Genomic DNA, 11,710 nt, shown 5'->3' with positions numbered 1-11,710 from the left:
AAGATTCACAGATGTAAAAATAACTTGGAGCTATGTATCTTAAAAGTAAGAAACAGTATTTTCCATGCAACAGTTGCATGTTCTTAATTTACATCTTTGCCTCCTAAGTTACAGGCAGCAGCAGTGGTTTATCTTTTGGGGGTTTTGTTGGTTTGGTATGGTTTTCCTTTAAGCTATTATGTCTGTTAGTAACTCTGCATCTTCTATTAATTACTCCTAATTAGGGTAAGGTAAAGATGTGATTTAGCAAATACCTGAAGCTGTATATCTCAGTTCATTATATGCTAAATATTACTAACCTGTGGGATCCGGCAGTCTAGAACATCTTGCCCTGGGTAAAGGGTTTGGCCAATCAATCTACAAGTCGTTCAGCAAAAGGAGGAAACTGTACTTAACTTTAGTGAAGATGGAGAAAATATTACTTCTGCCTATTTCAGTCCTTCCCTGTTGTTGAGCAGCAAGATGGGGCACAGGCGTAGCTTAAATACCTTCAGTCAGTTTTTAAAAACCAACTCTAAAAGCACTGCTCTGCCTGTTTTCCACCGTTTCCCAAGAAATTCCCAAAGAAACCCCTACCTGCTTTGGTCTTGCAACAAAGCTCACCATGAAATGCCAGCTCTAGTACTGAATGATTATTTCAGTGCCCGCTGGAGAGATGTGGGCCACAGCTGCAGTTACACTTCACAGCCTCCCAGCAAAGATGACAAGAAGCCTCTTCTGAAGTCTTTGTAAGTAGCAGAGGTAAAGAGAGGACCACAGTTCCATGATCTGTTAAATCAACCTGAAAAACTGAAGACCACCTCTTTCCAAATCCTGAATACTCTTCTGAATGGAAAAGCATTTAGATCACAAAAAAAAAACAAAAAAAAAACACCGAAATGAAACACAAAACCCCCACTCCCCTTTTGAAAAAGAACTAGAAATCCAGTTTACATCCCCTTTTAGTTTGCAGCTTGCCTACAAAGCAACTCCTCCTCCTCCTGTCTACAAGTGGCTCTATCAGAACAAAAGGATACATTTAAAGTCACGGCAACAGTTGCAAATACGTAAATTAATTTAGAAAAAAGTGGAAAGACAAACATTTATTTTAAGTAGGGTTTTTATACATGGCATGCATCTGAAAAGAAGTTCTTGATCACGTTAACTATCACTCAAAGTTTCCTGATGGAGGGCGTACAATCTGGGATGGGGAGGGAAGGGTACCGTCACCTGGGCTACTATGTACAGAGAGAGATAGAAAAATATACACAACAGGGAAATTTTACAGACTGAGTGAATCCTGCACTCCCTGCCTCTGCCTGGGGAGCAGCTGCACACCCCCCACGGCCAGGGGAACGCTGCAGGGATCGCCGCGGGGCAGGGTCAGAAGAAACAGCATCGGAGCTCTGACACAGTGTAAAAAATATAAGGCAGAAGCCACTTCTTTTCTTCTGAATGGTAGGGAAGAGCGAGAGCACAGCGAGACTCTCCACCTTGCTTTTTCAAAGTAGTTCCAGCAATGAGTTTGTACATGCAAAACGTCCATTTGCATCAACAGTGCAACAACAAAAGAATACTGAACAGTAGCTCGACCATACAAACTTAAAAAAAAAAAAAAACCACAACGTAACATGTACTTTATGCATCTCTCCTCACAAAATATCTAGGATTTGTCAGTGCATTAGTGTTAAAGTGGCATTAAAAAAACTTCTGCTATTATAACAGATGCAGAATTATTTTGGAAATGCATAGCATCTACATTTTTATTGTCTTTGTAATTATTTAGTTGGCATAGGCACCATTCTAGTCACACCAGCGTTAAGAATTCTTGGTGGAAACAGCCATTCTTATCAATTCATACACAGCTATTCTTGACTGCTTGTCTTGATTTCAATTTCAACAAATAAATGCTTTTTTTGAAAGTCAAAAAATATACCCTATGAATATTAAAAGAACTATATACAACATACCTAAGACACAGGGTTAGCTGGCTGCCGTACGTGTAACACACCGAAGAGAAACATTCAAGTTTGACAGATTATTCTTTTTTTTCTTTTTTTTTTTTTCTTTTTTTTTGAGATGAAAGGCCTTTGGGTTGGAAGCATATCAAAGACAACAGTGCAGTAGGCTGAGAATTCCTTTAGCTCAGTTCAGAACTAAGGCATTGTATGATAAAATATATTTATATTTGGTGCAATGTTACCATCAATTTTAGAATCTAGATCACGTCAAATGCTGTAATTTGTCACTAGTAAATGTACGTATCCGTCTTCTATCACAAACTCAAACCTCTCTGGGGAAAAAAAAATTAATTATCAAACACTAAACCTATATTTATTTATTTTTTCTAATTTGACATCGAGGAAAAAAATGCTAAGCCAAACAAACTATAATCCCAAAAAAACCATATGGTAGGATTTCACGTTCTCCTAATCTTTACTTACCAAAAGTTAAACATATCCTTGAATTTTACTAAAAAGAAAGATTAAGATTTTTCGACTGCTACTTCCAATTACTTTTTGCGTTTTGAAATTCTCGATTCTCCCTCCGTTCTATGTTTGATGCCCCCTCTGATTATCTCCCAGCGTTGCCCTTCTCCTGTCGTTCCTGTAGAGCCTCCCTCGGAAGTTGCGCTGATACTGGTAGCCGTCGTCCCTGCTCCTGCCGGGTGCTCCTTTCCAGGTCTCCTCGTTTCTTTGGAACTGGTACCCTCCCCTGCTGGAATAACCCCACTCCAGTCTCGGCCTTCTGCCTCCTCCATAAGTCTGGTTGTAAAACTGCTTGGATTTACCGCTCCTCAGCATGTCGGAGACTTCGCTCTCGTCCTCGGAGCTCTCCTCCCTCGTTCTCTGGGCCCTGCTTTCCGCCTGCGCGTTACCAGCACCCTTGGAATCCCGACCTTTATCCGTCTTCTCCTTTCGGCTGGAAAGGCTGTTTTTCAGTTCGTTTTTTGCTGGTTCTGCCAGCAGCGGTGGGGTGTTGGCCACCGCCGTCTGCCTCTCGCTCCCCTGCGCTTGTGGGGAACGGTTTGGCTGCCCAGCTGCCTTCTGCTTCGCGGGAGAAGCCAAAGGACAACTCTGCTCCAACTGGGGTGGCCTCGCTGGGGTCTCCTTGGGGGCACTGCACTCACCGCTGGCACCAGCCGCAGGGAACGGGATGGTGTTGGAGATGCCACCACCACCGCTGTGAGTCTTCTGAAGCTGTTGTGCACAGTTGACCCCAGGAACCGGAGGGCTGCACTCCTTGGCCATGTACACGCTGGTGGAGGTGCCAGCCACCGCCGCCTCTTTGTCCTCGGGTGACATCACGACGTTGGGTCTCGCGACTGAATTCTCAATGAAGCCCTGAACGGGGTAGCCGTACCAAAAGTGAGGGAAGAAAGGAGGGGGTGCTATTGGAACGGCTCCCAGGAAGGGATTGTGTCCAAAGGGGGGCTGAGGGAACACGTTTTTCCCTCTGAGGGACTCCTCGTAGTTGGCGTGAAGGGCTTGCACCGCGTTCTCCGCTTCCACGCAGACCTGGCCTTGGCTTTCTGACACCTGAGCTGTGGGGAGGAGGAGAGGCAGCGATGGAGACCTGCTGTCAGCCGGTGGGATCTGACCGTTGGACCTGACCTCGCCCTGAAGAGGAAAGTGCCTGTTTGTCCGCCCCGTTTCGCTCTCGTTCGGAGTCGGCGGAGCCTCCTGGAACCAGGGGTTATGGGGATACACCGGGAGGGAGACGTTGGGGTACATCCTACAAGCAGCTAAATAGGCCTGATGCAGGGGGTACAAGTAAGAATGGGGCGCCCACATGGGACAACTGTACGCCTGCAAGACAGGAAAAAAAAACAAAACAAAAGTATTTGGTCTTTTGAACATTCAGACAGACATCACAGCAGCCAGGTGGTAATTTACTATTTTGAAACAAGGTTCTTTTGAACATTCAGACAGACATCACAGCACACAGGTAATTCACTATTTTGAAACAATTAATTACAGGAAGTAAAGGGTCATTTTATTTCTAGTGACTGCCCCTCAATTCTAAAAAAATATATCTAAGGGATATTGAGGAACTGAGGGATATTGAGGACCTGAGAACACAGGTTGTGTTCTCATTTTCTGTTTTCCTTCCAAATGCAGTGGAAATGGGCAACAGTAACAACCAGGAAGAAACCTTGGTAACATGATTTCTAACTAGTTAAACACAGGATGGTATGAAGTCAAGCTTTAGCTATGCCTTTGAAGACACCCATTTCAAATTCATTTTCCAGAATCACCATTATTTATCAGCAATTTGCCCTACTAGCTCACTTTTCAACAACAAAAACAAGAAATTATACCACGTGTATTTTCACTTAAGAAACTCCACAAACCAACGGAAAAACCACAGAACAAAAAACCAAAACACACACAACAGACTACACCGAGGACCCAAAGTCAGATCGTTGCCCCAAGGACAATTTGTAAAGGCTGAAATCCTTATCTCTGTTCATACAACCCACAGATGAGCTTGCTTAGAAGCCCTTCCATAATGGAGAGGATAGATCTCAATATATTTCCAGATCCTGCTGGGAGTCACACAATGGACAACGCACCGTTTTCAGCAGCAACCTCTTCTGTGCTGTTAGTGAACAGGAGCTACCTTCACAAAACTGAAGTATCCACCTCAGGTGGTGACCCCCTTCCTTCTCCTCGACTTCCACGTCAACTGACAGCACCCGTGGCTCACGGCTGTACTGTGGTACCTCAAAACTGGCCCGTCTCCTCGACTTCCACGTCAACTGACAGCACGCCGTGGCTCATGGCTATACTGTGGTACCTCAAAACTGGCCCAAGAGCCACATTTTAAGATGTTTTTAATAATGTGATGTGCCAAATGTACGTCTTTCAGGCCACAGAGAACACCATGCAAGGCTGCTGGAGGCAGCTAAGAAAATATTGGAGTAGGTAGAGGGCAGAGCCCAAAAACTGGTAGGGTCTTGGCTGTGAGCAGCCTTCCCCAACCTTCTCCCGACAGGAACTGGTGGGTTCACTCCGAAGGAGCAGCTGGAAGAGTGTGGATAACAGCATGGCAGGATCCAGCACCAAAGGAGTGGGCAGGGTCATGCAGAAAGTAGTCCCCAGGGCTACCTACCATGGGATTTGGCCACCAGCTGAGGGGCAAAACGATTAAAACACGGTCCTCTGACCAGTAGGTGGTGGTGAAGCACCGAAATAACACAAAATACCCCGAGTCATACAAAGTACCAGTAAGGTTTAAATATCTTGCAGTCACTCTTGCTAATGGCTTACGGATTTTCTATTAAGCAAAGAGACTTGTATTAGGCACAGCTACCAAATCTGGTGTCTGTGCGTGGAAAGAGGGAATCTTCAAGCACAACTTACTAAGAAAATGATGACTTATGGCCAAAGTCATGTGGAATAAGCCCAAGAGCTTTCAGCACTTTTTCCCAAAGTAATTTGCCTGACAGGAGGAGTAAGAAAAGGTAAAAAAGGAACATTTCTATGTGCAGAAGGGAGAAAACTAAGCAAACAACTAGCCCAGATACCAGGTATCTGCACTGCAATGGCTTTGCCAGCACACAGACGTGGTCAAAGCCAGGAGAGCCTTTTCTCTTTTACCCCACACGATGCTTCTTCAACCTCCCGATGGTTTACCCATGAATCTGTAAAGCCCTATTCCTGTTGGTTCTACAGCCAGAGTTGGAAGCCAATAGTTCTCACTGTCACTGTTGAGATAAAATCTATTCCTGCTGACTTGAACCTCAACGTGGACCGGTTTTGGGATCCTGGTTCATAGAAGATTAAATAGTAGAGTATTTAAAACCTAAAGATGAACTTGAGATGAAGTGTAGGAGATGAAGCATACAGCTGCAGCAAACAAACTTCTGCACTCTGAGTACTACCAAAGACAAGCAAATTTTATGGTATAACAAAGACAAAAAACCTAAGTAAGTTTGAAGAGTTACCTTCACACCAAGATTGAAGAAAAATCGAAGAATATTCTTATCTAGGGAAAAAAAACAAAAAAAGATCTATGAAGACCTAAAATATTACACTTCACCTGATCCAAAAATTAGCCCCTGCATAAAGTTCCATTTCAGTAGAGAAACACTGATACTAAGTTGCTGCTTGGTGTCTTTGATTGATTAGGGGGTGTTTTTTTGGTACCGTATCCAGAACGCTCCTGCAGTTTAAACTTCAGTTCTAACACTTTGTGGAACTGAACCTCTAAGGGTTTTAAAGAGGCAGCAGTTCAGTCAACAAACCACCACGCAGTCAGATGTGGTATGTTCTTTATGGGGCATATTCCCTACCCATACTATGCCAAAATCTATACTTTCCCAGGGCACTAAGGAAATACTCTGCAACTTCCAAGCTTTTGATTACAAGAGAAAACCTGTTACTGCAAAAGTTCTCCAAAAAAACTCCTTTACAGTCACGAAACTTCAAGCTATGGTGGGTCAAGCTGAGAACCACAAAATGATCCTATCAAATTTCCAGGTGTAACCACTTAAAATAGTCGCAAAGTCAGCAACGCACACTAAAGGGTTACCACTCTATTCAATATTCCCTCCCATACCTTAACTCATGGAATGACAACAATTAGATCTCTTGACAAAGACTAACAACGGGACCAAAGAAGCGGTCTTTATCTACATTTTAAGAAAAGAAAACCTATTAGGAAAAAAAAAAAAAAAAAAAAGAGGTATAAAATCCAGACCTCCCTCTAGCTTCTCACCTTTAGGTAAGTCTTCCCCAGTATTGCACAGGGAGTAAGAGGGTGCAACAGCTCTTTCTCCCTTTTCACTGAAAGGGAATCCAGGGTACAGAGGATCCTGATAAGGATTCAGAGTCTGAGGCAAAGGCATTAAAGGCTGGTTAACTGCTTGTAGAGACACGGGAACTCCAGCAACTGGAGCAGATGTTACCTGAGCCTGTGATACAAGAGAGTCAGGTCCCGTTGCTGGGGCTGGCATCAATGAAGAAGCAGGTATTTGGGGTGGAATACCTACAAAGGAAAAAAAAAACCACACCATTGTAACGTAGCTCAACTGTATTCAGAAAGACATAGGAGAAAATTCTGAAGTTGGAAAGTTACAAATAAAAGAAGATTTGGCTAAATGCAGAGAACAGTCTTCAGAAAGAGTGAAATAGTTAAGCTTTCCATAAACTCTTCCCTTATTTATTTTTAAAATTATGAATACCAGAAGGAAATAGGAAATGGGAAGAAAAAAGGGGGGGGTGGGAAACAAACTTTTATGTGACTCTGCAGTTCTTCTTCTGACTCTGGTTATTTAGAGCCAGGTCTGACTCCAAAGCTGGTTCTTGTACAGAAATACAACAGCAGGAGAAAAAATATAGCACTTGATCTAACGAGCAATACTGAATCTAAGCTAATTCCACATATCAGAAGATATACACAGAACAGGAAAAGGTTTATACTGGCTCTGCAGCTGGGTCCAACTGGATCTCATTAGTTCCAGACATTCCAGACCCAAGCTGAGTCCTGGGTGAATCAAAGAGCTTATTACAGGGGACACAGAGCACAAACACTTCAACACGCTGACAATGGGTTCTACCTTGAGCAGATCCTCAGAATAAGTCCCCTCAGAACTCAACACTACACCACTCAGGAGAAAAACAGAGTTGGATACACATCCCTCTTCCACCTTGAGGTACAGGGTAAAGCAAACTATACAAATGGGCAATCAAAGATCTACCAGAGCTCTCACTGGCTTTCAGCAGTGAGAAACTACATTCCCATAAATGACTCCCTTTGGAATGTGAAGTTATAGGAAACGGTGTCTCCTGGAGGCATCTTCAATTTAGCAAGGCTGTTGAAGTATTTTTGGGGGTTAGTACTTTCCGATTGACATTAGTATTTCTTCAAACCTGCTGGTCCATAGGTTGTTGGCTCACTTGGCCAAGCTGGCACGATGGCTGGTACAGAAGGCACTGCTGGAGGTAAATGCACCTCAGAAAAAACTGGTGAGGGTGTTGGAGTGACGCTCGGTAAGCATTCTGCCAGGTTCTAGAACAAAGAGATCACACAAAATTATTCTAAATCACCGGACGCTCGGTAAGCATTCTGCCAGGTTCTAGGACAACAAAGAGATCACACGGAATTATTCTAAATCACCATTGTTGGGGACCCCTAAAGTGTCTGAATTCTACCCAAAAAAGGTTTGATGACTCGTTATTGTTCAGACTACCACCACAGCCACTGCGACAGGCTGTGTAGATAAGAGATGTGTGATAAGTTACATCACTGTAACTGTGAAGAGCTCTGCTCTGAGCTCTACCCAGAACACGCCTGTAGCACAGCCAGCCAGCAGTGTTATAACCACCTCCACAAGCATTACATTTAGTCTCTCCCATCCGAAAAAATTAAAAAGCCACTCTCACAAATGATTATCCATAACCTTGGAGAAACTTGAAAAAGCAAAAGTGAAGAATTTAACTTGAAAAGCACAATTATCTTAGCAGAAAGATATGAATTAACCCTTCTCAGAAGAGAAAGGACATACTTTTACTTTTTTATCAAGGGTTGTCCTTCTACAGTCTTTGTGTTGGATGTAACAGGCTTCTAACCGTAACTGTTAGCGTTATCACCATAGAAATGACTATGTAATTAAAAGCCAGTATTCTAATACATACGTGGCTGTGATGAAGCTCCCCTTTGTCTGAAGTCTCCTGACCGGAAAACTTTGAAATCAAACAAACATTTCTTACTTGCTCAGCAAGAACTGGAGAATCTGTTTTTACTTGTTCCAAAGGAGATGAAGCTTTTGGATAACTCTCATCTTGACTATTCTTCTAAAGCAAAGTTAGAAACAACAGACATGGCTAGTCCAACGGTGAGATTTACTTTTCAAAGAGGCATTCAAAGATACTAAACCACACTACATACAAAGTGGGCTAAGCACCCAATCACTGTTATACTAGTGTAACATTTTGCTCATTCAAAGGACAGCAAAGGTTAAAAGCCAACAAGAGGCCACAAATCTTCGCTGAACTTCAGAGATGGTGGTCTGCTAGCACAGCAGCTATTAGTAAATATCAAATCTTCTGTAGTCCCAACATACTGCAAGTACAGACTGTACTAAGCAATTACAAATCCAGATTAATAAGTGTTCTCTACAGCCCAGATTTGAGAACTCAGATTGCAGAGAAAGACTGTTAAGTACGAGTTACAGGAAAGCTGACAGCAACACAAGCCTCCAGCCTTAGAAGTGTTTCACTACAAGCTGTAAAGCAGCAGCAGCCACAGCTCTAAAGGCAGCTAGTGCTCTGCTAATCATGTATCAGAGAAGCAATAACATTTAAAAAAAAAAATTTGGTCTTTTCTTTAAGATTACCTCAGATGAATTTGGATCAAGCTTCTGACTTAAGTGGATCTGCCTGGAATTTGACTCTGTAACACCAAGACATAACCTAGTAAATGAACCATTACACCACTTATGGCTATCATAACTTAAGCCAGTTAAAGTTTGTCTTTCCAAAGTTAAATCTTCAAAACAAAGCCTACCTCAGCAAATATAAGTTCAGAAAACTTAAAACTTCAATTTTTATCAAAGATCAAAGCATCCTAAAACAAACAGTAGTTAGGGCAGTAACACAACCTTCTTCAACCCGGGTTTTCAAAGCTCTACAGGAGTTCTTTACTGGTGTTTGGTCACCATTTTGGTGATGTGTGAGGGAAGCAGGACAGAAATGTAGCCGTCTCTTTAAACACGTATCATTCACCCTAAATCCCTCCCAGTGAAAAAAAAAATTAAGTTTGTACTTTGCTTAAAGTGAGAATGTTTTGATCTGCATTTCCATATTCAAGTGTTAAGAGAAGCTTAGTCTTGTCTACTTATAACAGATTAAGACAGATGAGTTTAGAAGGCTTCAGTGGTTCAACAGATCTAGAAAGTTTTCATACTGATGCAGAAAGTTGAATTTCTCAAGCACTAGAAAACACTTTGTGGGGGAGACGGTGCTGAAAAACAGTCATGGCATAACTTTCATATATTAAGATTTGTACAAGTTCTTCACATTCTAGCTTATGTTCAAATCTGGCTACTACTGCTTGTCAATTAAGTTCACGCACATAAAAGTTTAATAGTAGCAGCTAAATAGATATGTACTTTTTTTAAGCTTAGTTACATGCACCATCACACTCAACAATGTAAATTCAAATAATATTGATTATAAGCATCAATAGGAATCTCTAAATATTCAGAAAGAAGTACAATCTATGCCCTAAACCTAGTTTCAGGAGAGGCAATGCAATCCAGAGAGTCACAAAAAAAACAACCCAGAGAAAGCTGTACATGCACTTCAGCAAAATCTATCATGACATTGTAATAAAGAGCTTTCTCTTCCTGGGCATTGTTTCTGACATTGCTGATGAAACAAGTTTTCAGATTTTTGGAGAATGAAAAATAGGTAACATCAGTCCCCGTGAGACTTAACATGTTGTAAGAGGGACTAAGGAGCACAAGTACCATAAATAATATGGTACAAGATATTGTGCCTCTGCTATTACCAGAGACAAGGGAACAACAACAATAAAAAAAAACAGAGGGAAGGAACAGCTTCTAAGAGGAGGCTACAGAGTTTGAATTTTATTTAGTCAGGAAAAAAAAAAAAAAAAAAGGAAGAAGCCAAGACCAAATTTGGCCTTTAGTTATTGCAAAGCTGATAGGACAAAAAATAAAATAATTTTAAAAAAATATTATCAGTTGCATTTAGCAAAGATTTACTAACTACCACCTGACAGCTACAGCTTTCATCTGTTACTGGCACGTTCCATTTTCTCACAGGAGAAGAAAAGCTTAGTGTCAATGAAAAGAAGCTAAAGATTGTTATAACAGACTGGGGGGAAAGGGAGAAAACCCAAACAAATGTTGACCATGTACAGCTCTTTCTGCTGTAAACAGAGGTGTTTGGGTTTTTTCAACTCCTCTGTACACCAGCTTCACCCCTCTCTCTGTACCACTGTATTTATTTTCCTGTACCACTAATTCTGAACCATGCTGCATGGAATACTTTTACTTCACTGACTCCAGTAAGCACTCTTAACACTCCTCCCACTGGCACCGTCTCCCACACTCACTAGAATTTCAACAAGATCTAATTTAGGGTAGCTCTGACAGTCTTTTTGTTTCTCTCATTCCTCTTCCCATTTACTTCCAAAACCCCAGCAAGGAGCCTGATCTCTCAGCAACATTCACAAAGCAGGAAAATGTACTTTCTTCCCCAACCACACCTTTGCTACCTTGAGCCCAGCTCAGTTTGACACTATTACTAATGATAATTTTCCCCTCATTGCCTAAACAGATGTCCCACCTTGAATAAATTCTGAGGCTGGTAATAAAAACAAGCCAACAACAACAAAAAAAGCGCCTTGATCTAAAAAAATTTATTTTTACCTTTATCCTTCTGCTCTTCCACCTCTGCTGTCCACTTGCTGTTTCTTCTCTAATTGTTTGAGAACTTTTTCTGGTTTAAATTATCCCCGGTCTGCGTAGCAGCCTGACAGACTGACTGGGTCTAAAGAAGTTTACAAAAGCAGAAATATGAATTTATATAAGAAGTCCAGTGACGCTTTGCCATCAGCTGATACAATACTATTATGCCTTCATGACACATAATACTTATCTCTGGGATAAGCAGAGAGGTGGGGAGAGAAAAAAAAAATAGAGAGCAACCTTGATCAGTATCACTCAGATTCATCCATTGCTAAATTATGCAAAGTG

General features: G+C 41.8%; 1 protein-coding gene and 1 long non-coding RNA gene across 2 annotated transcripts in view; both read right to left on the bottom strand.

Annotated features, from left to right (window-relative positions):
• Window positions 1-1,060: 1,060 nt before the first annotated feature.
• The window catches only part of OTUD4 (OTU deubiquitinase 4), a 64,092-nt gene continuing 53,442 nt past the window's right edge, over window positions 1,061-11,710 (bottom strand). Inside the window, exons 22-23 of the mRNA XM_014949896.1 lie at window positions 5,930-5,970; window positions 1,061-3,788 (exon numbers count right to left, since the gene is read on the bottom strand). Of these exons, the coding sequence (XP_014805382.1) occupies window positions 2,532-3,788; window positions 5,930-5,970 (1,298 nt within the window). The 3' untranslated portion in view covers window positions 1,061-2,531. The remainder of the gene's footprint in view (window positions 3,789-5,929; window positions 5,971-11,710) is intronic.
• LOC106892614 lies at window positions 8,038-11,490 on the bottom strand. The gene is made up of 4 exons (XR_001412912.1): window positions 11,384-11,490; window positions 9,323-9,378; window positions 8,697-8,780; window positions 8,038-8,062 (listed from the first exon to the last, which is right to left on the bottom strand). It is a non-coding gene; the product is annotated as an uncharacterized LOC106892614 (long non-coding RNA).

Source organism: Calidris pugnax, unplaced genomic scaffold (assembly GCF_001431845.1).
Source record: "Calidris pugnax isolate Ruff unplaced genomic scaffold, ASM143184v1 scaffold42, whole genome shotgun sequence".
In the NCBI taxonomy this organism is placed as follows: Eukaryota; Metazoa; Chordata; class Aves; order Charadriiformes; family Scolopacidae; genus Calidris; species Calidris pugnax.
This window is presented reverse-complemented; position numbering and strand designations above follow the sequence as displayed.